Source organism: Melopsittacus undulatus, chromosome 6 (assembly GCF_012275295.1).
Source record: "Melopsittacus undulatus isolate bMelUnd1 chromosome 6, bMelUnd1.mat.Z, whole genome shotgun sequence".
In the NCBI taxonomy this organism is placed as follows: Eukaryota; Metazoa; Chordata; class Aves; order Psittaciformes; family Psittaculidae; genus Melopsittacus; species Melopsittacus undulatus.
The window spans coordinates 73,984,242-74,011,551 of record NC_047532.1 but is presented as its reverse complement, the minus strand read 5'-3'; the positions used below and the strand labels follow the sequence as shown (position 1 = coordinate 74,011,551).

General features: G+C 47.4%; 3 protein-coding genes across 7 annotated transcripts in view; all 3 read left to right on the top strand.

Moving 5' to 3' along the window:
- The first annotated feature begins 3,083 nt into the window (after positions 1-3,083).
- Positions 3,084-9,023, top strand: ITGB1BP2 (integrin subunit beta 1 binding protein 2). Its single transcript, XM_005148337.2, has 11 exons — positions 3,084-3,147; positions 3,363-3,412; positions 3,504-3,560; positions 4,158-4,306; positions 4,469-4,581; positions 4,833-4,891; positions 5,918-5,988; positions 6,208-6,310; positions 7,540-7,659; positions 8,125-8,187; positions 8,775-9,023. The coding sequence occupies exons 1-11, from the start codon at positions 3,084-3,086 to the stop codon at positions 9,021-9,023; spliced, it is 1,098 nt and encodes a 365-aa protein (XP_005148394.2).
- A 608-nt stretch (positions 9,024-9,631) lies between these two features.
- LOC101880197 (rho-related GTP-binding protein RhoG-like) lies at positions 9,632-25,362 on the top strand. Of its 4 annotated transcripts, XM_034063900.1 has the most exons (4): positions 9,632-9,737; positions 13,082-13,241; positions 17,871-17,941; positions 21,049-25,362. In XM_034063900.1, exon 4 carries the CDS (start codon positions 21,070-21,072, stop codon positions 21,643-21,645), a length of 576 nt encoding a protein of 191 aa, XP_033919791.1. In that variant the 5' UTR covers positions 9,632-9,737; positions 13,082-13,241; positions 17,871-17,941; positions 21,049-21,069; the 3' UTR covers positions 21,646-25,362. The 4 variants fall into 4 exon arrangements, with proteins under 4 accessions (XP_033919791.1, XP_033919790.1, XP_033919792.1 ...); XM_034063899.1 differs by lacking the exon at positions 17,871-17,941; XM_031048252.2 differs by lacking the exons at positions 9,632-9,737; positions 17,871-17,941 and adding an exon at positions 10,674-10,692.
- Positions 25,363-25,579: 217 nt separating this feature from the next.
- Positions 25,580-27,310, top strand: part of TAF1 (TATA-box binding protein associated factor 1) — a 32,665-nt gene continuing 30,934 nt past the window's right edge. For both annotated transcript variants that reach the window (XM_031048229.2, XM_031048228.2), the window contains exons 1-3: positions 25,580-25,710; positions 25,886-26,003; positions 26,572-26,688. In XM_031048229.2, coding sequence (XP_030904089.2) covers positions 25,585-25,710; positions 25,886-26,003; positions 26,572-26,688 — 361 coding nt within the window. In that variant the 5' untranslated portion in view covers positions 25,580-25,584. The remainder of the gene's footprint in view (positions 25,711-25,885; positions 26,004-26,571; positions 26,689-27,310) is intronic.

The following is a 27,310-nucleotide window of genomic DNA, read 5'->3' as shown; positions in this document are numbered from 1 at the left end:
CACAGGGCCTTCCAAAGCAAAACCTGTAAGCCCCCACATTTCCCACCAGTTCAGACTGTTCCAGACAACAGGTTTTTACTCCAGATGCCAGCTAATGATGAGGAAACCGCATCTTCAGATTAGATTAAGCTCTTCATTTTGGACTGGTTCCTGTTGATGACCGAAGTGTGCTTTTTTGATGTGTTTTCAGAGCAAATGGGCTCCTTCAGTAGCTCAGCTCTGAAGAGATGAAATTTTCTCTGGGAGCAAGGCAGTGCCTGAGCTACAGGGAGAAAATTCTCATCAACTGGGCAGCTGATTCCAGCTTAAAGGTGTAATTGTTCAATGAGAGCAGAGTGTTGGGGCGATTGCTCTGTAATAACTCAAGCTGCAGAAGGGCAGTGTTCTTGAATGGAGAGAAGAAGACTGCCCACATGCCCATTTCTGATGATTTTTATGGTCTTTTTCCAAGCTGTTCTTTCAGCTGTTCAGTACAATCAGTACAGACCTCTTGGACAACTGCTGGTACTGAGCAGTGCTGACAGAAGAGCAGCTGGGCAGAAATTCTACTGGAGAATTGCTCACATATATTCTTATGGAGAACATTTTATTTCCCAGGTAACTAGAACATGAATTCTGCCTACTGGCATATGTAGCTGTAGTATTTATGTCAGGGATTTTCCTTTCTCTAACCAGCTTTTTGTATGGAGGAACTACTCCATGCTTTAGGACTGAACTTCCTTTACTCTGGATTCCACAGGGTATCCCGAGGACCCAGAGCTGAGCAGGAGTTTCCTTCCACAGAAGCATCCAGCATGTTTTCCCCAGGACTCTGGGGGACTGTTTTAAACTGACCCTGATCATGCAAGGGCAAACACACTAAACTGGGTTTAAGAATCATTTGGTCATTTTTTCTACCTTTTTGTTCTGTTATGCATTAAATTAAGTGCACATAAACCAAATAGGATCTATTTTTAATTCTCTGCTGCCCCATTCCTTGCTGGCTTTAACCTGCTAGAGGGGAGACTGAGATGAGCTCTTAGGCAGAAGTCTTCCCTGTGAGGGTGCTGAGGTGCAGGTGACCAAAGGTTTCCCCTGGAGCACATCCCTATTTCACCTTGTCCTCCCTCAAAAGCCTCCCCTGTGCTGGGAGCTGTGGACACCCCAATCACCCTTTGTCACTGACAGCTGTGCTCCTGGTAGGTTCTGTCTTCCAAGCCTCATTACCTGCAGACCTTTGCAGTGGAGCAGTGGAGGAGCAAGGGCAGAGAAGTACTGCCATGGGCTGTGGACTGTGGGCTGCTACTCCTCTGGTGCTGAGGGGGCTCTGCTCAGCTGCGGCCCCCCCATGTGTCTGCTGGTCCCTCTGCAAGGACAAGCCTCACTGTGTGAGGCAGCCACAGCATCCTCATGGCGTTTGCTCCCAGCATGCATGACAATATGAGCTCCTGGTTCTCGCCGGCACTGGGATGGTGACAGCTGCAGCCCTGCTGCCAGCCTGTGAAAAGGACAAGGAGATCTGAAACTCTATTGCTCTGTCCAGCCCCCAGGACTGCAAATTCTCTGAGCTTTGTGGTCCCAAGCAATCTTTCCCACCTGAACAGAGGCTCTGGATGCCAACAGCATTTTTTTTACCCATCTTTGGGATTACTGTATCATTTACTGTGTCTTGAGGCACTGCAGACGTTTGAGGGAGGTATCAGCTTTAAACCATGCTGTTCATGCTAGCATGACAGTTCCCCAGTGCCCTCATGTTTCCCCCCAGCTTTTGAGTGGATGTGGGTTTATACACAGGCTACCCAGATCTGAGGAGGCCTGGTGGTGATGGTGGTACATGTCCTTCCCTTCTGCGGAGCTGTCCTCCTTGCTAACAAGGTAATGGAGAAAAGCTTGACGTTACTGCTGCTGATGGCATCACAAGGTGAGGATGGCAGAACTGAGCTGGAGGTGAGCAGCAGTGCAGTGCAAAATGAGTCTGGAGGCATCTCCATGGTGATCTCCAGAACTCCGGCAAAGGTTCATCCTGACTCTGGACTTTGGAGATCCCCTCAGATCCTGCAGGCTGTTGTAGGGGGATTAACTGGGCTAAACCAACATCATGGGATGGGAATGGGGTTACATCAGCCACAGTGTGCCCTGTGGCCTCCCCTCCCAAGCCGGCTCCCTGGGCAGCTTCTACCTCCAGGACTTGTCCTTTGTCCTGCCTGGTAGTGCCAAGGGCTTCTGTCAAACCAAATTCCTGAGCAGAAATGCTCTCCTGGTGCTGTGTGCTCTGGGAGGCCAGGGCAGTGCACAGGAAACTGAGGTGTCCAGCTGTTCCTGCAAACAGGAACAGCAAAAAGAGTACTTGTTGCAGATGCTTGCAGGAATTAAATAAAACCTTTGATCTGTAGAGTTTTGTAAAGGAAAACCCTTGTGTCCCAGAATAGGTGCAGGGAGCCTCCTGGGTACAGGGGACCCGTGTAACATTCTGTGCTCTTCTTCTATGGTGACAATTATCTTCATCCCTGGGTTGCAAAAGACCCTGCATCGAAGGTGTCTTGGCCAGGTGCATTGCTTTGGTCGGCTGGAGCCTCTGTCAAGCAGGCAGTGGTGGTTTCGGGGCTGGGGCAGGGCAGCACAGGTTCTGCCCTGTGACTTTGCAAAGTTATTTCCCTTTTTTTCAGGAGAATTTTAGCTGCTTCTATAACTGCTGAAGAAACAGAGCATTTTGTCAAGAGAAATCACAGGTTGCCCTGAGCTGACTGTGAGCACTGGTGTGCTGCCAGAGCCTCTATGCCAGATGCTGGCAGGACAGCAGGTGCTGGAGGTCCTCTGCCCAGCCTGCAGTGCCTGTCCCCTCTGCTGGGGGCAGGGCAGGACAGAAATGTTTCTCGAGATAACGTGGGCGCCGGGTCCTGTCAGCTGCTGAGTTGCTGTGTCCATCTTTAGCCTGCTCTCCGGTTACCAGCCACCGCCTCTGGCTGCCTCCAAAGATAGGCAAAGCCACCTTCTGGTGCCTGGGCTGGGAACTGTGGGAAAGCAGAGGGGGAGAATCACAGGTAGGGATGAGACCAACAGATTTTTGTGGAAGGAGTGAAGGAAGCCACAAGTACACATGAGCTATGGCATTGCTGTGCTACAACAAGGGCTGTGGGCAGAGGTTTGATCCTGAGCACAACACCAATGGTAAGTGGGCTCGTCTGCTTTGCACTGGGATGAGTGGAATGTGTGCAGTTTTCCTGGTCTCAGAACCAGCCTTGGCTGCCACGCCATGGCCTGAGCTGCCAAACAGAGCTGAGCTGAGGCCAGGATGGCAGGAGCTGGCTCAGAGCTGCTGGGTGTCACGGCTGGCTCATGGGCAGGATTGCTCCTCCTGAAATCCCCTGATTTTCCCTTTTTAGATTCCTGCCTGTACCACCCGGGTGTCCCCATCTTCCACGATGCCCTGAAGGTGAGTGGGGCAGGAGCCAGCACTGCAGCTGCAGCCTTGTGGCTGGTGGGATTGCCTACCCCTGATCAGTCTGTCATCTCCTGGTGCCTAGGGCTGGTCTTGTTGCAAGAAACGCACAACAGACTTCTCAGAGTTCCTCTCCATCAAGGTGAGCGACCCACCAGCCCAATCGCACCCACTGCTGCTCTGTCCTTTCCTCCTTGCCCCTGCTCTGTGCTGTTCTGTCCCATCCTGTGCCAAGGCTGCCCTCTTTGCCCATCAGCCAGGGATTTCCTATCTGCTTCCAAGGAGCCTGCAAGGGTGCTACTCTCAAAGTGTGGGGCAGGCAGTCCTGGAGAAGGGTGTCTAAAGGAGCTATAGTCCCCTACCAGAATCCTGCAAGGGTGAACACAAGGATGAACACAAATGCTCCAAGCACAAGCACAGCTGTGAAAGTCTGAATGGTGCTGGGGTCGGGAGGGAAGAAGGCAGCAGAGCACCAAGGATATGGGGGAGACTCTTGCTGCCCTTCAGCTACCAGGCTGGGGTGCAGCAGGACTGAGACCTGTCTGCCATGGTCCTGGTGAGGCTTCCACATTGTCTTGTTCCTGGGAATCCCTGTAGCCTTGACCCCTGCCCTGGTGCAGTATCAGAGCCCATCCCTGCAGGACACAGAACCAGAAAAGCACAGAAACTTGCAGGGTCTGGGAGCAGGTGCCAGATCAGGGAGGACAAAGCAGGCACCAGGCTTGCCTCTGCTGCTCAGGGGTGCACAAAGGGATTTCACAGCAAGGAGAAGCCTCCTGAGCCTTGCAGCCAAGGGCAGACCTCAGATAATCAGAAGGCCAAACCAGCAGAGGAGCTCATCATCCAAGGACCAAAATCAGCTGAGAAGATGCAACGGGAAAGACCAAGGTGAGGTGGGCTCAGCTAACAGTGTTGCCTTGAAGTCCCACTCCTTCTGCATGCATTCTGCATGGATTCCTGAGGAAGTGCTGCTGCTTCCTCTGGAGAGGCAGAGACACACTGCAAAAAACCCCAAACCCTAACTCAGCCTTTGCTGCTGCTGTTTCCCAGCTCTGATGAGCCAAGGCAGCTGCTGCCCATTAAAGTATCCAGGTCTCTGGAACAGGCATTGGAGAAACTGAACCTGTCCTCCAAAGATGAGGCACTTGAGGGCAGTTGTGCAAGTAGTGGCGAGCTGACGGACGGCGTTGGGATTGCACATGGCAAGTTCAGAATGGGGTTTTGCATGGCAGTTTCAGCACAGGCTGCAGGTGCTGCACACTCAGCACCAGCAAACCCCCAGAGCTGTATCTTGAGGCACATTGCAATGAATTGTGCTCAGGGGCCATCTGTGAGAAGCTGGGGAGCTGGTAGTGGGGCTACATGGAGGGTTTGGGGGTGTGTGCTCCAGGGTGAAGCTGTGCTACTCTTGCAGGGGAGACGACTGCCGAGGTGAAAGTTGGCACCACCTGCAAGAATGCAGCCTGCAAGGTGGTGAGTACCCAGCAGGTCCCATCTTCACCTTGCCAGCAGTATTGCAGGTCCAGCTTAGGGGCTCATTTTCCAGTTCCACAAGGTGCTGTGCTGGTGGGAGTGCCCATCAGCTCTGTATGCTCCTGCTCATCCCATCCCTAGAGCAGCTGACTCTGTCACTTCCCAACCACATTCCTGACAGAGGAGGTACAGGTTCCTGATTGGAGGTACATTTGCATTTCACTACTGCTAATTGCTTGCAATTAAATGTAGCACATATTCAGGATATGGGCATATAGATAAAATGCATGTGGAATAATTCCCATCTACATTTACTTAATGCAGCAGAGCCCAGTTTGCATCTCACCCCAAGGCCACCTTGTGTAGCCTGCCTCGAGGAGTCCACCTGGATGTGAATGTGTTCCTGTGTAACCTGATCGAGGTGGCCCTGCTTTGGCAGGGCGTTGGACTGGATGATCTCCAGAGGTCCCTTAGGATTCTGGGACTGTGTGTGCTGGAGGGACCAAGCTGTGGGAGGGCTGGCAAGCTTGGAAAGTAGCAGAGAGGGAAGCAAACAGGAAGCAAAAGATAGCAGGTGGATAAGGACATGAGACCAACATGGTCTGGGAAGGATGGGGAAGGACAGGATGGACAAACAGCCCCTTGCACCTTGCAGCAAGTTTCTGTGGTGTACAAACTTGCCCACTGACCTGATGTTGCCCAGTCCCAGGCTGGGATCAGGCTGTGTTTGGGATATGGCATACAAAAGTGCTGCTGACAGGGTGTCAGGGATGGCTCTAGGGTGCTGGTGAGCTCAGGGTGGCTGCCCTGATGGCACAAGCAGGGAGCAGGCAGCAGGGCCAGGTTGTCAGAGAGGCAGAGTCCCAGAGTAAGTCCTCACAGATCCTGGACCTAGTGAAAGGGTGATGTTGGGCATTATGCTATGTGCTAAGGAGGGATGGGCACCAATGGGCAGATGAATGGCTGTGTCATGCTCCATCATGCCAGAGGCACAGCCAAAAATTTTCTCTGCTTCTTGCTTCACAGACCTACCAAGGCCCAGAAAGCAACACAGAGGTCTGTACTTTCCATCCTGGTGTTCCTGTCTTCCATGAGGGGTAAGGAACAACTCTTCACCAGGAAGCAGACTGATCCTGCTGAGGGCTGTAAGTGCCACACTGCAAGGCTGTGTGGCCTCAGCAATGTGGCTGGTGCAGCTGTGGGTAACACCCCCGAGGTGGGCATGGGGAGCTGCTGGCTCCAAGCCACTCTCCCCTGCTGCCCCCAAGGCCTGCTCCTGCGGGCGCTCCCCGCTCAGGTCACCGCTCTCTCCCCAGGATGAAATACTGGAGCTGCTGCGGAGTCAAAACCACGGACTTCAGCTCCTTCCTGGAACAGCCGGGCTGCAGCCGTGGGCCGCACTGCTGGGCAGGGAAGGTGGTAAGAGGGCTGTTGGCGGGGGGAGCTCTGTGAGCACAGTCCGGTTGCTGGCACCCGAGGGTGCTCCTTGCTTTGCTCTGCATTCACACAGGGCTCTGCGCTTAATTCTCTTCATTTTCATAATTGCCGCAGGTGACTGTGCAGGGTTGAATGCCTCATCTTCACCCATCTGCTATTTAAAATGCTGCTCCTGCACTCACAAAACGTGTCAGCTCTCACAGCCAACAGGCAGATGTGCAACAGGAAGCTGCACAAGGCAGGAGCTGGCCCCAGGCACAGCACAGGCAGCGCTGACGGCTGCTGCACAGAGGCAGGCTGCTGAGCATGGGAAAAACCCTCCAAAAACCCTCAAAAGTTTCGTCAGATGACTGAATCTGGTTTTAATTAAGCTTTCTCTCTGCAACTGCTTTTCAGGAGGGATCTCATCTATATAGTAACCTGGTGTTGTGGCAGGGCAATAGGGAGAATATCTGAATTCCCAGTGTTGTGTGTGTATGTATAAGCTTCCCCAGGAAAACCCTCGGCTGTAAACAGGCTTGAGCTGGGAAAGCCACACCAAAGTGGCCCAGGATATCACTGAAAGTGCACCATGTTCCTCTGAGCTAGGGCTGCTCTGAGCAACCTCCTCTGACACCAGACTGTTCTTGTCCTGGAGCAGAAAACATGTAGTGGATGTAAAGGAAGCTGCAGGGAATGAACTGTGATGTTGTGATGCATATGCTTTGTGCTTATTGGCACCTGAGTTTGGGGCTGGGGCTCATCCTGGGGCATTTCTTTAGCTGGCAATGACTGCTGGAGGCTTGTCTCCTGGAGATGCTCCTGGTGCAGTCAAAGCTGCCTGTGGCATGGATGAGGTGTGGGTCCTGTGGGAGAAAAGTGAAACATGGCCAGTTGGGTCTCATCTGCCTCCAAAATGTAGCATGGTGGTGTGATCCAGCAACAGTCCCTACACTGCCCTCCAGACTAAGTTTTCTGACTCTGCACAGCATGTACGAGCTTGGGCACAGCCAAGTAACCTGGAACAAGAAGGGGATATCTCAGGTCTTAACATGTCCTTAACTGCCTCCCCTCAAAAAAATAAAGCACAAAAGGCAGGGCTTGATCTTGTTTGGCTGATACCAGCCTCAGTCAGTGCTCTACAAAGGAGCATCCTCTGGTACAGACATCCCCTCTGTTTGAAGTGTGTTTGGGCTAGACACTGTGCCATGATGGGTTCCTCTCCGTGGCAGGACAAGAAGGCAGTGTCATGCCGGCAGGACTGGCATCAAACCAGCAGCCAGGTGGTGGTGACTGTCTATGCCAAGAACCCGCTGCCTGCCCTCAGCAGTGTGAAAGCCAACCGAACTGTGGTGAGTGGGGATGGCAGAGCTGGGCTGGGGTGTGTGCCTATATCTCACCTGATTTTTATCAATGGCCAGGAGCTGGCCATGTGCCTGGTGCTCTTTGATGCCCTGCTTGGTCTATTGCTGCAGCTGGGGTTGACACTGCCAACCTGCTGTCACACAGCTGAGAGCCCCTTGGCTTCACTGCTGCAGGAACATCTGCCCAGCCACTCTGGCTCAGCAGCTTTCAACCTCAGTAGGTGGCTTTGCTGATCTTGAATCCCTCAACTGGTGGCACAGGTAAACCTGGTATACTCTGAATGGGGGTGAAATGCTTCTAGGGCTTGAAATGATCCCAAGGGTATCACCAGACCATTACACCAGAGCCAGGACATGTGATGTGTTATGGTGTTTTGAGGCAGATGCACTGTCTGAGGAAGAGTTCTGGCAGTGATGTGCTACCCACTCAGGTAATTTTCTGTTATCTTTCAGCTTGAGGTTCACATAATCTTTGAAGGGAATAAGATTTTCCAGGCTGAAATGAATCTTTGGGGGGTAAGGTTCTGTTTACTCTGGCTTCCCTCTTCCAGTAGTCTGCATGGGGCTGGGCTGCAAAGCTGCAAGCCAGCCTGTGCTTGCTCTTATTCCTGTGCCAGGTCACCCATGTATGGGCATTTATAGCCATCTCTCTTTGGAAATACTTTTGGGGTTATGACGAGGGCTGTTTCAGAGGCTCTTTGATTTCTCCCCTATTTGCTGTCTGGGGAGGAGCAGTGAGACTCAGGAATTTATGTGTGCATTTCTTGCCTTTCTTTCTGGTGTGTGCTGCCAGCTGTGGGTATGTATGCCTGAGTTTCAGCAGCTTTTACTGCTGTGGGGAGAGGGCTGTGCTGCAGCCCTGCATGCGGCTGTGGTTAGCTGAGCTCTCCTGAGCTCTGTACCAGCACTGCACTGTTGCTTAGATGAAGCTGGACACCATGATGCTCAGCTGCAGCCCAGGTTTCATCCTGCTCTATCTCTGGGCACATGAGGAGAAGAAATTCCTCCTCTCTTCTGTGGCAGGGCTCTGCCAGAAGGGAAAGGATGAGTGTGTGCTGCCTGCCCTTCTCTGCCCGGCTCACTGCACTTTTCCCTCTCTCTAGGTCATCGAAATAGAGAAGAGCTTTGTGAGCATGGTCCCTACCAAGGTGGAGATAACACTTTGCAAAACCAGCTGTGGCTCCTGGGCCAGGCTGGAGCTCCCCCAAAGCAGGTCACACTCTTGTGGTGAGCAGGAGAAGGCTGCCAGCACAGAGGAGCCTAGGGCCGTACAGGAGGAGGATTCAGATGACAACTTGAGCTGGTCAGAGGACGATGAGGAGGAGCTGGAAATGGGAATACCAAGCAACTGACAGTCAAGCGCGTCAGTGGCTGAGCAGTGCTGGCTCCTGAGCTGCTGGGAACCTCGGCACCCGCTCCAGAGGAGCAGACCTGACCCAGAGCCATGTGCAGGCTGCAGCACACCCTCTCCCCTGGTCAAGCGGCAAGCAATAAAAACCCAGTGCAAAGGTTACATTCTGAAATCCCTGACAAGTGCTTAAGGAACACCAGCGAGCTGAGCCCCGCCATCCTCTCCCACTCCAGTGACCAGCAGGGCAGGACAACGGGAGGAACTCCAGTGTGTGCCCCTCGGGTCGTCCTTCCGGACCCCGCTGTCTTTATCTCGCAGGGGCGCCAGGCCCAGGAGGTGTCAAGGAGATGGCAGCCGCGGGCACGAGCGGAACGACTCCGTTTCCGCGGTGCCGACGGGGACCGAACGTTCCCTCGGCAGAGGCCTCTACGGTGTGACGGGAAGGCGGCGGACGGGTGGGCGCCGAGGGCCTGCGGCTGCACAGTAACACCGGCGCAGGCAGCGGAGCTGCGCGATACGCACGGCGGGGCCCTGCAGCGGGCAAAGCCTGCGGCTGCCCCACCCTCCCGCTGCGGCGCCCCCTGGCGGACCCTCCGGGCACAGCGGCGCGGCAGAGGGCGCGTGCGCGCGGTGCGGCAGGGGCGGGCGCCGGGGTGCGGCCGGGTCGAGGGTCCTGCCACCGCCCCGGGAGCTGCGGCCGCCGGCGGCGCCGGAGGTGAGCGCGGGGCGGGCGGCGGGCGCGGTGCCGGGCGCGGGGACGAGTGGTGTTCCCGGGCTTCCCGCGTGCGGCGGCTTGGCGGGCCCTGCCGGGCCATGAGGTGAACAGAGCTGAACTGAGGTGCGGTGGCTGCGGCCCGGCGGCGGAGCGGGCCCCTGCGGGCCCCCCGCGGGTGTTGCTCTGCAGGGTTGCTGCCGGGCGGAGGCCGGCACAGGCGGCACTCTGAAGGGTGTGGGGGGAAGGTCCTCGGTGTCCGGCCGCCGCCACTCTCACTGTCAGCGGGGCGGTGGCCCGCGCCCGGCGCCGGCCTCTCGCCGCCTGGGAGCTGCCGCGGTTTCCTTCTCCGGAGGTTTCCGCGATGCCCGCAGGTAGCGGGGCCGGCTCCGGAGGAGGGAAGGGAGGCAACCACCCACCAGCTGCGGGGCGAGTTGGTTCTTCGTTCCCAGGCGGTGCAGAGATGCGGTGCGGGTCCTGGCTTCTGCAGGCGGGCTTTGCGGAGGTCAGTGTGCTCATCAGGGGGCATGGAGATGCTGGAGGCGTAGGGGAAGCGAAATGAGTCGGAACAAGGTTTTTCTGGTTTCATTTCTCTCCCAGAGATGTGCAGGGAGCGGGAATGGCTCCATGGACAGGTCCTGCACTTCCTTCTTCTGTTCGAAGGTTGATCTGTTCTAAAGTCAGGCTGATGCTAATCTGTATCAGGAACGCAGTGACAAATTTAAGGTGACCTCTGCTCCCAGCAGATTTAATAAAAAGTTGGCATATGGTGATGAGTTACTATTTTCTGAAGGTCTCTTGTTTCAGGGCTAAGGGTGGATTTTCCTTTACAGGGATACATAAGAGTACTCATATTCGATCAACTCTAAAGACTGCCAGGCTGTTCTCTCAGGAAGAGTAGAGCAAGATAGTGACCTAAAATATTTTGAGTGCTGAGGGGTTTCCACAGAAGTTTCAGGTATTGTCTTAAGCTTGCTTTCATAAGCTTAACAGTGCTCTTGAGTTTTACAAACTCTCGGGATTTGTGTAATCCTGTACCGAGGAATTCCTAGCGTAACCTCAAACCCTGAGAAGCAATGCTACCTTTGATTTGTTCTGTACCGCCCTCTTTCTGATTTAATGTCCCTTCAGTGTTTGGTTTTGGGGTTTTTTGTTTGTTTGTTTAAGACCCAATGAGTAGTCAGTGTCCATTTACTTTTTATAAACACTTGTGATTCTAATTGTATTTACTCTGAGATGTAAAAAGAACCCAAAATCCCACCAAAAACTTTAAATGCTTTTGTGTTTTGTGTCCCTATGGTTGCAACATGTGTCCTGTGCTGGGGTGAAGTGTTCCTTATGCCACCATCATCAGCCATGTGCTCTTTCTCCCAAGCTTAGTTTTTGATCATAAAAGGTTATGGGTCTCCTCTTTGTCAGATGTAAAATGCATAACTTGAAGGCTCTGTTTGGCCAGTTTTCCAGTGTTAACTATACACAAGTTTTTCTGTAGGGAACTTTGAGACATGTTTGGTGTTTTAGATTACCACTTCCATAAAAAAACCCAAACAAACAAAAAAGCCCAACAAAAAAAGGAAGTTCAACAAGGCCAAGAGCAAGGTCCTGCCCCTGGGTCGAGGCAATCTCCAGCACAAACGCAGGCTGGGGGAGACTGGATGGAACAGCCCTGAGAAGAAGGACTTGGGGTGTTGGGTGAGGAGAAGCTCCCCATGACCCAGCTTCAGTGTGCGCTGGAGCCCAGAACCCCCCCATGTGCTGGGCTGCACCCCCAGAGAGTGAGAAGTAGCTCAGGGAGGGGATCCTGCCCCTCTGCTGTGTTCTGGGGAGACCCCCCCGCAGCCCTGATCCAGCTCTGGGGCAGCAGCACAAGAGGGACATGGAGCTGCTGGAGCCAGTTCAGAGGAGGCCATGGAGATGCTGTGAGGGCTGGAGCAGCTCTGATCTGGAGCCAGGCTGAGAGAGCTGGGCTGGGGCAGCCTGGAGAAGAGAAGGCTCCTGAAGGGGAGACCTGAGAGCAGCTCCAGTGCCTAAAGGGGCTGCAGGAAACCTGGAGAGGGGCTTGGGACAAGGGCCTGTAGGGACAGGACAAAGGCCTGTAGGGACAGGACAAGGGGAATGGTTTTAACCTGCCAGAGGGGAGACTGAGATTTTTCATGGTATGCACATTGTCCTTCAAATACAACAGTGTCTTTGTTATAACTGTTCTTAAAAACCAGGGTGTTTGAAGTGCCAGTGAATGCCAGGTGATAAAAGATGATGGGAAGATAGACTAGAAATGGGCTTTTTTTTTTCCACCTCAAATAGGAATCAGGGATGCTTTAGCTAGATTTATCATTCATCCTGTGATGTGCTTAATGTGCCTTTTTACAGAACCTCATGTCTGAGGTAATTGTCTTTTCTTCTTTTATCCAGCAATAATGAATAAGGCATTGCCATGGTCTATAAAAGTTATTTTTGTAGTAAAAATATTATTTGCTCTTCATGAACTGACTGTGATACCCAGACCTCTGCATGTCTTGCATGAATCCATTCTTCTGCATATGGTTTCAGTAGGAAAATCAAGTTTAATACTATGAAGCTTTTGATTATGGCAGGATACCTGACATATTCTTACACTTATGATTTAAGTATCTACTGAAGTCCTGGTTTTTAGCTCCTGTATGATTGTGCAGCGACACCTTGATGTAGTGTTATTTTACCAGCTTGTTTCTAATGCTCTTTGCAAATATTTAGTATTCAGTAAACAATGTTGGGCATAGAATTTAAGGCCACTGGTACTTGGTTACTAATATCATTGCTCTCCTATAAAATTTGGAATACAAGTGTCTGCAGTAGGAGTGTTGATGCAGTGAGGTTTGTCTGGTTGAGGTGCCCAAATACCTCTTGCAGACCATGTAGTTTTCACTGTGATTCCCCAGAGAATACTGCTTACATGGTAAAGCTAATGTTCAATTCATCCCTGGGAAAAAAATCTATAATTTGGTAAACCAATTTCAGCCTAATTTGACAAGGAAAGATATATAAAAAGTACTATATGAAAGGTTTTGGACAGTTTCTCTTATTTCTTTGAAAAGAAACTTTTTGTGCCAAAAGGGGCAAGGCCTTTCTAGCGTTCACACTGAGGAAACAACCAGAGAGAGCTCTACTCTTGTTAGGCACCAGTAGTATGTGCATGGGTGCTGAACCTGCAGGCAGAGCTCTGCAGAAAGCAAGCTTGCTTGACTCAGGTGTTCACATGGAGTCTTGGGCTCCATGGTTCTTGTGCTACTGAAATCTGGCTTGGCTTGATGATTCCCCCCTCTCTGCTGCCACTCAGGCTGTTGCCATCTGTTTTGTTTCTCTTGCAGGTTTCTCTGGCAGGACAGAAAACAGTGTGGAAAACTGTAAAAGGCACTGAGAAGTCCAAGTAGGTCATTCACTGCTGAAGGGCAATAGGAATGAAGTCTCCTGTTTAACTTTTTTACTCTTTCTTGGCATGTGTTCTAAGAGTCTGGCACTAAAACAATGGTGAGTAAGCTGAGCTGTTGTGGAATAGTAACACAGTCTTAATTAAATTGCAGAGAGCCCTTTCTCTTTCCTGTCAGGTCTGGTGGCTAAGCTGCACACATGAAAACTCTTCATTCCTTTGCATGACTGAGGATGGTAGCATATACTTAGAGCTGCTTTATCCACCCAATGTATTGTTGAATGTTTCTTCCCGACTTCACCTATCAGGCAGATAGAGTGAATCATCCCTGATCCAGTTTTTGTTACTGGAAGATGAGCAATTAAGTCATTCAGATTTCTTAACTTCTGCTTCTGATAAAGCAGTGTCAGTCTTCTGAGCCTGCAAAACAGGGAGGGATTGATAAAAGGTTGTGGTTGAACAGAATAACACAGCTCAGTTTAGGTGATTTCAGCTGAACTCCTACTGCGTTTTCTGCTCTTTTTTTTTTTGCCAAAATAAGGCCTACCCAAACTAGAAACAGAGATATGGAAGACTTGACAAACTGTGAAAATGAGCAGTGTTAAAGCTAAAGAGCAATATTAAAGCTAAAACCTGCCTAACAGAGAGGCATGTAGTGGTAATGTAGCAAGAGCAGAGGTATATCATGTTAAGAAGTATGTCTTCTGCCAAGAATATTTTGACATGCAGGTATTATAAAACCCATAAATGTAGAAAACCCCAGAAGAATGCAGGTTCATGTTTCCTCTTTGTTTTCTGTCTCTGTTTTCACCCTTCTTTGAGTATAGATATTAAAGGGAAGATATAGAAGTTTTTTCTCTCCCACAAAAAAAAATTGATGCAACATGAAGTTATTCTGTGATTTCACTTATGATAGCTTTGTGGGACCAGGGAGTGGAATCCAAACAGTTAATTTCCCTAGCAGATGTCCAGCTGGGTCACAGGAGAGCAAGCTGTCCATATTAATGCTACCAGTGGGACAGGTAATTAGGTCAGAATGGGAGCAGCTCTCCAGATGATGTCTTGACATGTTGACTGAAATCTTGTACATTCCAAAGGAAGTGCCAGGTGTGCAGGCAGCTGCAGACTTTGCAGCATCTTCTGAGAAGGAAACTGACCTAGTCAGGAATGCCAGTTTTCTAATCCAAAGGCAGTGGTGGACAAGATAGAAATAACTCTCATCTATATATTTTTGCACAACACTTCCTTGTGGGTTGTTTGCTTTTGGGTGGATTTTTATTTTATTTTATTTTATTTTGAAGTTTATTTCTATGTAGATGATTCCCATTCTGCTGTAACTGCTGGAACAGTTCATGTTCAAGAACTTCCACTTCATGATCTTCCACTTCAGTTGTAATGAAAATTCTTTCTTTGGCAGGACTAAACAACCTGAATTACCTCTTGCTACTCTTGACTCACTCCATTCTTTTGCTGAACAACTTTTAAACTAAAATTGCCTTTGAAGCTTGTGCCCAGCTTTTCTGTTTCTAAATTCTAAACCTTGGTTTTGATGTGTTGACATGTTGATCTGTATTTTTCTCTTTTTCCCTTACCTCTTCTTTAGAAAGAGTTTTTCTCTCTAGAGTTTTTATCTCTAAACTTTTTCCCCAAAATTCTTTTGAAGCTCACCAAAAAAGCCTCAAACAAGCCCTAAACTGTTTTTTCTACTCTCGGTAATGTTTGTTGGCAATTTTTTTTTGTTGGAGCATGTTTTTTTTTTTTTCCCCCAGCATACATTTATATTCAAATATCATGCAGTGCTAAGTTCAGAGGTGCTGGAGAAATAAGAAGACTTTTCCATGCAAATTTTAACCCCAGCTACTTGCTATCTTATGAGAGTTTTATTGCTAGGGAAATTATTTACAAGAAAAGAATAGAGACTTCATGCATTTTGAACAAAGTGATCTGTGGATTTACTAGAAAAGGTCTGATGGAGGTAATACGGTTTGCTTGGTTGTGGCTTAAATGGAAAAAAGCTTTGTCTTCCACGTGTAAATCTTTAACCACAAGACACCAGCTCACAACATGAAGTTTCTGGGGTGTAGGAACTTCTTTCTACTCTTTTCTGGTTATAATTTACCTTTTTTTAAAATTATTTTGTTTAAGACAGCCCACTTTAAAGGAACCCTGCACAGAGAAACATACTTAAAAGCGTACAAGCTCTTTAACTGTATTTATAGAATCATAGAATAGTTAGGGTTGGAAAGGACCTTAAGATCATCCAGTTCCACCCCCCCTGCCATGGGCAGGGACACCTCACACTAAACCATGTCACCCAAGGCTCTTTACAACCTGGCCTTGAACACCGCCAGGGATGGAGCATTCACAACCTCCATGGGTAACCCATTCCAGTGCCTCACAGTAAAGAATTTCTTCCTTATATCCAATCTAAACTTCCCCTGTTCTAAGTTTTAGCCTGTTGCCCCTTGTCCTATCACTACAGTCCCTAATGTATAGTCTCTCCCCAGCATCCCTATAGGCCCCCTTCAAATACTGGAAGGCTGCTATGAGGTCTCCACGCAGCCTTCTCTTCTCCAGGCAGAACAGCCCCAACTTTCTCAGCCTGTCTTCATACAGGAGGTGGTCCAGCCTCCTGATCATCCTCGTGGCCTCCTCTGGTCTTGTTCCAACAGTTCCATGTCCTTTTTATGTTGAAGACACCAGAACTGCATACAGTGCTCCAGGTGGGGTCGCACAAGAGTGGAGTAGAGGGGCAGGATCACCTCCTTCGACCTGCTGGTCACACTCCTTTTGATGCAGCCCAGGATATGTTTGGCTTTCTGGGATGTGAGCGCACACTGCAGCCGGCTCATGTTTTCTCATCAACCAACACCCCCAAGTCCTTCTTGGACTGCTCTGAATCTCTTCTCTGCCCAACCTGTAGCTGTGCCTGGGATTGCTCCAACCCAGGTGTAGGACCTTGCACTTGTCATGGTTAAACTTCATGAGGTTGGCATCAGCCCACCTCACAAGCGTGTCAAGGTCTCTCTGGATGGCATTCCTTCCCTCCAGCATATCAACAGAACCACACAGCTTGGTGTCATTGGCAAACTTGCTGAGGGTGCTCTCAATCCCACTGTCCATGTCACTGTCAAAGATGTTGAACAAGACTGATCCCAACACTGATCCCTGATGGACACCACTCGTTACTGGTCTCCAGCTGGACATTGAGCTGTTGACCACAACTCTTTGCATGCGGCCATCCAGCCAGTTCTTTATCCACTGGGTGCTCCACCTATCAAATTGATTTGTGTAGTTCATACTTAACCTGATGCTTTGGCATGTTTGCATGGAGTTACTTGTTACTGCAAATGCTGCTCTTCTAAAATCCAAGCCTTGGTGAGGTAAATGAAGATACTAATGCTGTGAAAGGGCATTTGTTTTCCAGGCTTTTTTGTTACCCTACTTCTGTTCTCTGAATTGAAAGCTCTAATTACCTCTCTAATAAAGGCCCAAGAAAATACTCTTTGGATAGCACTTTGATTATAAATGTTAAATCAGTTTGAGTCCAGCTACTTCAGCTTCTGATGGTATGGGATAATGTGGCTTTTCAGTTTATATATATATGAAACTGCCTCTATTGTCTTAGAATATTGGTGTTCATATGTCAGTGCCCTGCATGCGCAGCTAGGGGTGCAGTTCTGGGATACCTTTTCTTTCTGTGAAAAGCTCTGGACAGAAATGTTCAGAGCTATAAGTCCTTGGGGGAGCACATGGTGTGTATGTGTGTGTGTGTGTAAGATCTGTTTCCAAGTCTTTGCAATTTGTTTATTTCAGAAACCAGGAACTGGGTGCATAAAGGTTTTTGTATATCTTGTTATCCACCAGACTTTTGTTTCTATAGTTGAGTTTTTATTGAGTGTATCCAGCTGACTTAACTTTGCCACCTCTGTGATGTCACTTGTTATGCACTGATCAAAAGAGTGGTTTGCTGCACAGGTAGTTCATTTGGGAAGAAACTTTTGCTCTGGAATTCTTGGTCACTACTAAGTTTTCTCAGCACAGCATCTTCTAGTAAGTACTATAGTTGTTTGAACTAAATGCAGGAATAGGCTTTAAAACCTGCTCTTCCTGATGTGGTATGCTGGTATTTTGTCAGCAACAGCAGGGTATGGTGTTCCTTCCCCATGATTCATTCCCACCATAGGCTGCCACTGGCTTGGTTGTAGCAACACTGTTGATTGTGGTACTATGTGGTGAACTGGATGAAACAAGTTATCACTTCAGTGTGTGATCACAGCTGAGGAGGTGGCATGCTACATAGGTGGGTAGAGGAAACAGGGTTTGGAAACTTCTGAACAGAGCCTTGCTGCTGGTGAGAGTGTGGCAGTGTCTCAGAGTAGGTACTGATCTGTCCTACAAGGAGAGCAGCAGTAGAAACAAGTTTGGGGAGTTATGATTGCATCTTTAGGCAGAACAGTGTTATGGTATTAAAATACACGCTCTCTTTGTCACTGTTTGCTCATAGCACTTAGAACCTTTGTGTTCAGAAATACCCTGTGTTGTACGTTGCCGGTAACAGTGTTCAATTTCTGTTAATAATATAATGCTAAAAATGTTTAATTTGTAATGTTTTAGCTAATTCTGTCTTAAAAGGGACTTCAACTTTGGGGTTTGCAAAATGCAAGAAATATTTCTAAGCCTCTATTTTGAAAGAACTTATCTTTTTTTTTTTCTATTTTTTTTCCTAGCCTTATTAAATGAAAATCTTGGTGCAAGTGTTCTGGAGTAATAGATGCAGTCCTGCTGTCAGCTTTTGCTGGTCAGTGCTGTTTTCATTTACTGATTACTTTTACAATATGCATTTGCATATACATCTCTGTCTTCATGTGACTGGAGCCTTGAAACAGGATGACTGTGGGTTTTTTTGATGTATGATGAAAATCACCTGTATACTTTTCTGCCAAAGCTCACATGTACGTGTCAGATTTCTTTTCAGGTGATTCATGTTGTTTTAGAAATGTCATTACTGCCATTTTCAAAAAGGATAAACTGCTTCTGTAACTTCTTCCTTCTTGTTGTCCTCCAAATTTTTCCCATCCTGTGTCCTGCTGAATCTTAGAATCATAGAATAGTTAGGGTTGGAAAGGACCTTAAGATCATCCAGTTCCAACCCCCCTGCCATGGGCAGGGACACCTCACACTAAACCATGCCACCCAACTTGGCCTTGAACTCTGCCAGGAATGGAGCATTCACAACCTCCCTGGGCAACCCATTCCAGTGCATCACCACCCTCACAGTAAAGAACTTCCTCCTTGTATCCAATCTAAACCTCCCCTGTTCAAGTTTTAACCTGTTACCCCTTGTCCTGTCACTACAGTCCCTAATGAAGAGTCTCTCCCCAGCATCCCTAGGCCCCCTTCAGATACTGGAAGGCTGCTATGAGGTCTCCATGCAGGCTTCTCTTCTCCAGGCTGAACAGCCCCAACTTTCTCAGCCTGTCTTCATACAGGAGGTGCTCCAGTCCCCTGATCATCCTCGTGGCCTCCTCTGGACTTGTTCCAACAGTTCCGTGTCCTTTTTATGTTGAGGACACCAGAACTGCACACAATACTCCAAGTGAGGTCTCACAAGAGCAGAGTAGAGAGGCAGGATCACCTCGTTTGACCTGCTGGTCACACTCCTTTTGATGCAGCCCAGGATATGTTTGGCTTTCTGGGATGTGACTGCACACTGAAACTAGCTCATGGTCATTTTCTCATTGACCAACACCCCCAAGTCCTTGGACTGCTCTGAATCTCTTCTCTGCCCAACCTGTATCTGTGCCTGTGATTGCTCTGACCCAGGTGTAGGACCTTGCACTTGTCATGGTTAAACTTCATGAGGTTGGCATCAGCCCACCTCACAAGCATGTCAAGTTCTCTCTGGATGTCATTCCTTCCCTCTAGCGAATCAACCGAGCTACACAGCTTGGTGTCATTGGCAAACAAGACCGGTCCCAACACCGATCCCTGAGGGACACCACTCGTTACTGGTCTCCAGCCAGATATTGAGCTGTTGACCACAACTCTTTGCATGCGGCCATCCAGCCAGTTCTTTATCCACCGGGTGTTCCACCTATCAAGTTGATGTCTCTCCAATTTAGAGACAGGGATGTTGTGTGGGACAGTGTCGAATGCTTTGCACAAGTTCAGGTAGATGACATAACTGCTCTACCCCTGTCCATCAGTTCCATAGCCCCATCATAGAAGGCCACCAAATTGGTCAGGCAGGATTTCCCCCTAGTAAAGCCTTGCTGGCTGTCACCAAGCACCTTGTTGTTTTCAAGGCCTTAGCATGCCTTGCAGGAGAATCTGCTGCAAGATTTTGCCAGGCACAGAGGTGAGACTGACTGCTCTGTAATTCTTTCTGGAACAAGGTTTCTGCACTGCTTCCCACCACTGACTGGTTTTCAGTCGTGCATGTGTACATACATTGACACCTCCTTAAGCATTTTATGTTGTAATGACCACAGTTGATACCACTCGAGTTGCCTATTGCAGCTTTGTATTAAAGCTCAAGTCTGTTTTCACTTAGTACAGAGGAACCATGTATGCTTTCAGTGGGAGAACAGCAGTATGTGGATACAGATATAGACTTAATAAAAAAGGAAAAAGCTGAGACTTAAATGGTACAGAGTTGTTGATTTGTTTGGATGGCCTTGAGGAAGTTGGAGGGAGGGGATTCTATGGCTTCTGTAAGTGAAGTACTTCACTATTGATCATCTTAATGTTTCCTTTGCTATTTTGAAGGTGTTGGAGCTGTGATCCTTCTAGAATAGGCAATCTAGTTCCTCCCACTATTTGTTTCTTCTGTTTGAAGCAGTGTATTTGTTGCTGCTTGCAAGTTGAAGATTACTGATAGTACCTCAAAGGCATTTGGGTGAAAAGGCAGATGCAAGTTCAGGCTAGCAGTGGAAACTCCTGACTATAACAAATGTACAACAAATGACTCCTTGTAGTTGTTTCATGCTATATTCAAAGTACCTGATGTTCATGTGATGAAAGTTTAGAATGAATTTAGTTTTAGGCTATATCCATTTGATTATCAAGCCTATGTATTGGGAAACGGATAGGAAAGCCTTTTAAGTGTCACATACCTCCTGTAACAGTTTCACAGTCTGCCTTGGAAGACTGGTTGCTGATCCTTTGCAGCATGTATTTTTCTAATACTCAGTATATTATCTGTATTGTAACTCAAGCCTATTAAGTTGTTCTTGTTCTGCTACTGATTAGTGAGAATAATCTGTTCTTGGCTCTTTCAGAAAAAAATACTTATGTATTCTAATCTGGGTACTATGGCTAGTTATATTTCAGAGGATAACATTTTCTTGTAAATACTACTTTCTTAACCTTTTATCTGGTATCCTCTAAATAATGCAGTTTCTTGAGGTATGATTGCTCTGGTGAATTATTATAGTAGATTGTAGCAGTGCAGCCCAGTTTGGTTTATTATAAAATTTTTGAATGTTTCTTTGCTTAGGCAGTAGACTATGTAGCAGGAGGTGTGAATCTTGGAGGTGGTGTGTGTATGGAGGTATGTGTGAACCTATAAATGGCAGAGTATCTTGTTACTAGGTCTGAGGTCATGATCCCTTTCCACTTGCAGGTACCTCTAAGGACTTGTCCCTTTGGCTGTGGGGAAACAGCCTGGCAGTAAGGCAAGACTGTGGGAATTTGGCTAATTTGTATTTACATGGTTGGAGTGCAGCCAGTTGTCACTGAGCTCTCAACTCCTTGCATCTCTGTGTCACTATTGCCTTTCTAGCCTGTGAGCGCTTCACAATGGCTTCTGAGACACTGAGTATGTCTAGCTGTGATAAGAAATTGTTAGCTTAAAATTACTGTAATTGACTGTGCTTTTTCTAATTGTTTTCTTGCTTTGTGCAGGACTCTGTTTCTGGGTAAAGAATGCAGACTATAAAGTGTGTAGTTGTTGGAGATGGTGCTGTGGGAAAAACTTGTCTTCTCATCAGCTATACCACCAATGCCTTCCCAGAAGAGTACATCCCTACTGTGTTTGACAACTACAGTGCCCAAATGACTGTTGATGGCCGGACTGTTAGCCTGAATCTCTGGGACACTGCAGGCCAGGAGGAATATGATCGCCTGCGCACTCTCTCATATCCTCAAACCAATGTATTTGTCATCTGTTTCTCCATTGGTAGCCCCTCTTCCTATGCAAATGTGAGGCACAAATGGCATCCTGAAGTTTCTCACCACTGTCCAAATGTTCCCGTTCTTTTAGTGGGCACGAAGAGAGACTTAAGAAATGACCTGGAAACAGTCAAAAAGTTGAAAGAGCAAAGCTTGGCTCCCACTACCCCGCAGCAGGGAACTTCACTGGCTAAACAAATTGGAGCAGTCAAATATTTGGAGTGCTCAGCATTGAATCAGGAGGGTGTTCGTGAGGTGTTTGCTGAAGCTGTGCGTGCAGTTCTGTATCCTGTGACAAAGAAGAACACAAGAAAATGTGTCTTATTGTAGTTACCTGGAGTGATGGAGGTTCACAATTGAATACTGACTAGAATCTTGGAGGGCTCTTCAATGAGTTAAATTGAAGATTCGCATCTTGCACTAACAGCTCTAAGCAGAAATGCTTTATACAACGAATATTCTTGCAGTCTTATTGCTTCAGGGAAACTGAAACAGAGGGGTTTTTTTTCTAGGTGAGAGGTCAAATATCTACTTTATTTCTAAAGTTCCAGTCTCCAGCTTCTCCAAGGATCACTTGGCTTTTGTCCTAATTTTGTGAGGAAAATAAAAGAAGGTACTTCTTTGAAGACAGACTTCTTTACTAGATAGACATCAGTTACTAGATTTGTTGAAAAGCACAGATTATGATAACTTTGCTCTAAGTATAGCTGCTGCTTTTCCCATCCCTTATTTTACTGATCTGTTTTACAAACAGAAGTCTGACTATGCAGTTCTTTTGATTTGTCAATTTAAGTCTTGAAAACAATTTGTTTACATGCAAAAATGCCTGAAATATTTCTGAGATTTACCTTAGAGTGAACTGTGATCATTTATATGAAGAGTTAGCATACGGTGTGTTTAATGTAGTGAGCAAGACCCAGGGAACACCTGCAGTGATTTTATTGATAGAGGTAGGAGCTGATTTCTCCTAATGTACAGAATTTAGGATAATGATGAATCACTGAAATTAGCAATTTTCATACTTTTGAATTGGAGAGGTGAAAGAGTAGTTTAGATGCAAGTCTTTCATAATAATCTAAACTGAGTTTTGATTTCACTCTCCAAAGATATTTTGCACCTTGAGAATAAAGTTCAGTTACCTTCTCAGACTGCCTGAGGTAGTTGCAATGACACTTCTCAAAACAAGATTTTCAGTGTGATACCTTTCATGAATCCTAGAGACTTGATAGCAGTCCATTTGCTCTTGAGGAATTCATTGCTTCACTTCTTACTGTTCTTGGGCCACCACCTGAGATTTTTATGGCATATTGCTTTGTTGCTTTTCTGGGAGAACATTGACAGAAAATTCGGAGGTTCTGTTTACAGGAACCAGGAACCCTTGTTTCTTCCTGGCAACTCACTCATGGCATCAGTTAAATTTATAATGGTTAGTCAGTCACTGAATAGATTTCCTTGGGCAGTTTTTTCTTTCTAGTAGGTGATCACTTAACATAAACTCTTTTAACTGAAGTTCTATTTACATCCTTTTTAACTTTGTTTAGCGTCTCTAGTGAGTGGCAGCTGACTTTTACTTTCAGGGTGCACTGTTCATGATGTGGCATTCTGGGACCAGCTGAGGAGTGAGTGCATGAAACCTTCCTTAGACTTAACCTTACAGCTTGGTGGTATGAAAGCAGCATGCTTCAAAGCTACTTTGTGTGAAACCAGTGGTGCTGGACTGAGCTTTGTTGTCTGAGGTTGACAGTGCTGTCTTTGTCTGGGTGCAGCCTCAATGGGTAATTCAGAACTTGCTTTCTTGTGATTCCCACACATGCAAAAGTGCACTGGTGTGTATCCTGGACAGAAAAAAAGCCTCATTTTAGCATGAGAACACAGAGTACATCAAGAAGGGTTTAGGGATATTGTGTTAATTTGACCTTGCTTCATCTGATACATGCAAAAATACCAGGTGGATAGAAACATTCATATTTGTGCCCTAATTCCCTTTGAGGAGAATGTGCCCTTCTTCAGCTGGTTTAACTGATGCTCCAGTTTTTGTGTATCTGAGATATGCTTGTATTGGTATTGCTTTAGCAAACTGCAACCCATAATTTATAAACTGCAGTTAATCCAAATACTGGTATATGTGTCTAGTGAACCAATGCAGAGGTCCAAATGTTGCCTTATTGCAAGCAACACCCAAATACCTGTTATGTATGTTTGCAGAAGCCTACGGACTCTGCGTATTTTTCTTCACCAAGTGCCATTGCCCCTCTTGCATTCATGGAAATGCTGTTCCAGATGTGGCTCCTGTTGCAGTGCCCTGCAGGCTTGTGAGGCTGTAGTATTTTAGTTAGGTAACCTCTACTCACCATGTTCTGCCTTTACTTTTGTAGTAGGCCTTTACTGTGAGCTTGACTTGGAGGTAGTAATTAACTGTGCCTTGTAATTCTGGATTATTTTCTGTAGGTAAATTTCAGTAACTGCATAAAAAGGCTTTATCTTGTTTACAATATATTTATGTAAGCCAGTGCACATGGGTGTTTTTAATGCTAGTCAGGCCTAAATCAACTGTGTAGTCACCCCAGTGCAAGCCCCTTTGCTTCATTCAGAGATGTACTTCGAAGTGTTTGTGACATGTTTGAACTGCTCTTAAATAGACTTAATTTCAACAACAGGCACCTCTTTCCCCTACCCCCTTCTTTGCTACATATATTTGCAATTTTGTACTGAAACTACTACTGTTTTAAAAAGTTTTTACTTTTTTACATACTGAAATCTTTTAGTTCTGCATATTTTGTGGTTATTCTGAACTGGATGACAATAACTGTGTGGAGAAGAAATCTTGTGAGCAAGCATTACTACACACCCCTCCTGTTCCTGTAGACTCACAGAGAAGCCAACCTGGTGTTAACTGGAAGAGAGTGTATTAAGATAAAATTAATCTACTTAATCAGTTTATTTGAATTGATTACATTATTGTAGAACCCTTTATCCACATCTAGATTACTTACTAAATGGATCACACAGCAGTACGGATGAGAATAATATGATAATAATGAAAACAAGCAGAAGGTGAACTTTGAACACTATCAGAAACTTTAGGGGATTTGGTGTACCTCATTAGCAGTTGCTTAGGTGTCATGTGTTCCTGTTGCTTTCTGCCAGGAGCAGAAGCCCTGCTTTGCTGACAGCTCAGCTAGTTTTCTCCAGCCTCTGCTCTTCATGAGAAAGAGCTTCAGGAGCACACAGATACAATGAGCTTTTCCATTCAATGGGCATTCTAAGTTTGTGATCTTCCTTTCCCTCCCTGCCTACAATTCTTGATGCATTTTACTGTAAGTAGTCCAGTGCTTCAGTCTACAGGCTGTTCTGTGCCTTCCACATGTTGTTTTGGTTTTTCTCCAGTGGGCAGGAAGCAAATACAGACTTCACACAATGCCACAGCTGGATTTTACCAAATTTTTGGTTTTGTTTTAATCAAGAACATTTTGGGAGATCAGAAAACACGAGTTAAGCTGTGTGGGTTTTCTCTACTGTTCAAGATTCCTCAGTTTGTTACTGATAGGAATGCAGTGTGTATGCCTTAATTCACAGAAGAGACTCTATGAAGAGGCTGATTTTGATTTTTCAGTGCATGAATGATTTCTGAAATAAGTGGTTATTTGAAATATAGCTGAAGCCATCCACAAGGAACTGAGCGGTACAGGAGTTGTGTGACCAGAGGATGATACGGGGTGTGCTTAGATGTGCAAGTGCTTTCTCCAGTTTACGGCGGAGCTATTTCTATGGAACCTAAGGGGGATGGGCCTCCCCGTGCTGCCTCCCAGTGCTGAACCTTGCTCGTGGTGCTGCCTGGGCAGACTGCGAGGAGCCAATGGACTGAGGAGCGCCCATCGGCGTCGGGAGCTCAGGACTCCAAGTGTGGTACTGATACATACACTGGCGACTTGATTTTATACTATAAACTTGTATTACAGCTAACAGTTTTAAAGGATTTTTTGTTGTTGTTTTTGGTTTAAATTATGCAGAATTATGTTGCAATAAACATTTTCTCCTCTTTCTGTGTCTCGTATTAACTCCCCCGGCTGTTTGTAATGCATCCCTTCTAAACGTAGTTCTTTCCTGTGGAAAGCCAGGCCCCGTTTCTGAGATGCAATAAACTGTTCTCGGTGAACGCCGGAGCCTCCGCGCTTCCTTGGGGCGGGCTACGGCCGCGCGGGGGCGCTGTTGGCAGGTCCGCAGGTCGCTGCTTGGTCCGGCTTCCGCTTCCGGGTCGGTAGCGGAGCGATGTCGGATTCGGAGAGCGAGGAGGAGGCGGAAGGTGGCCGTGCCGAGCCCTTCTCCCTGGCCGGGTTCCTCTTCGGCAACATCAATGAGGCGGGGCAGCTGGAGGGGGACAGCGTCCTCGACAAGGTAGGGCTGTGTCGCTCCAGCCAGACGCCGCTGTTGCACGCCGCGGGCTTGGGGACGGGAAAAGAACCCAGTGTCCAGTGTCCCGGCGCAGGCTGCGGGGGGGGATCGAGCCTGAGAAGGGGCCCGGCCCTCCTGGCGGAGCCTCCACGCTGGGACGTGGCTCTGGTCTCCCCAGGAATCCAAGAAGCACCTGGCTGGGTTGGGTGTGCTGGGACTGGGCAACCTGATCACCGAGATCACAGCCAGCGAGGAGGACAGCCCGGAGTCTGATGGAGCCCACCTGGATGAGGAAGGTTAGTAACTGTGCTTGCAGTTAAACCGTAGAGGGGCTGCAGGATCAGAACTCTTACTGGAGAGAAAGAAAAGCACCCAGATAATCATGCAGGAAATACTGTGATTTATGTGATAGAGGTCCTCTAGCAAAAGGCCTTGCCTTCTCCCTGTCAGAGTGACCCCACGTGATCTCCTGGTCACTTTTGTACTTGCTCTCTTTAATTTTTATATAAGTGGGTTTTTTACTTGTTTCTCCCTCATGAATAAGTTTATTCTATGTTTCCCCTGTGTTAAACAAGCCTATTTAGCATACAATATTATCATGTCCCCTTTTTTATTTAAACTACTTGTTGAACAGTGTTACTGAGTAAGTGAAAGGTGTTCTTTATGCTAAAGTTGGTTGCTTACCAGTCTGGATGGGAAATTCAGAGCTCTTGGAGCAGTTGGTTGGAGTGATGTTAACCAGATGTATTTGGTCCTTTAAGAAAAGTAAACATAGGAAAGGATTCATGTGGACACATCAAAGTCCGACATTAGTTATCCTTATTAGGATAAAGTTCTGTGTGAATAGATTTCTTTTCTTCCTAGGCTGGGTTAAAAGCACAGAAGATGCTGTTGATTATTCAGATATTAATGAAGTGGCAGAAGATGAGAGCCGCAGGTATAAGCAGGCAATGGGCAGCCTGCAGCCAGTTCGAAGACCAGGTAAATGAGACTAGTGTTACAGCTGTAGCTGTAGAAGGTGTTTTGGGGCAATGGGCCTTGACAGCTTCTATATGGGTGACATTGTACCTTTTCACTCCTTGCTTGAAGAGCCTAATGCAAGCTTTTTTAGAACTGTGTTGGTATCTTCCTGTTTTAATGAAGTCATTAGACTTAAACTGTACTCAGAAAAGAAACTAGGACCCTCCTTTTGCTCTGGGAACCCCTGCAGAGAATTCCCAATACCTGCTCATGTTTTGTTAATCAGTGTTCTTAAGAAGAGGTTAGGCAGCAAGCCTGGTGCTTCTTGGAGGTACTCAGAGGTAGAGATAAGGTCCTGATCCTTTAGAGAGTCACTTCAATCTTAATATTTCTCTCCTGTTTTACCCTGATTTTTTTTTTTCTGAACTGGCTTTCTGCAGAGGGCAGTTTGGTTCTTTTGTTGGTCCCAGGGATCTCTCTCTGGTCTGGAAAAGATTTTCAAAACCATGAAGCTTTTCCCTTTCAGTAACTGCTAGTGTAAAGGCTAAATCTTTGCATGCTCCTTAAAGCTGCCTTACACTTAATCTTGCTGTTGACATATTGTGGTTAGTGGGATGTAAAGGTGATTAGGACTTTTTAACCA

Bases quoted from the DNA above. Each gene is read 5' to 3' on its own strand.
- ITGB1BP2 (XM_005148337.2), top strand. From the start codon at position 3,084: ATGGCATTGCTGTGCTACAACAAGGGCTGTGGGCAGAGGTTTGATCCT. The intron at 3,413-3,503 runs GTGAGTGGGGCA...CCTGGTGCCTAG, and splicing joins TCTTCCACGATGCCCTGAAG to GGCTGGTCTTGTTGCAAGAA. The intron at 3,561-4,157 runs GTGAGCGACCCA...TCTGCTGCTCAG, and splicing joins CAGAGTTCCTCTCCATCAAG to GGGTGCACAAAGGGATTTCA.
- LOC101880197 (XM_034063899.1), top strand. From the start codon at position 21,070: ATGCAGACTATAAAGTGTGTAGTTGTTGGAGATGGTGCTGTGGGAAAA.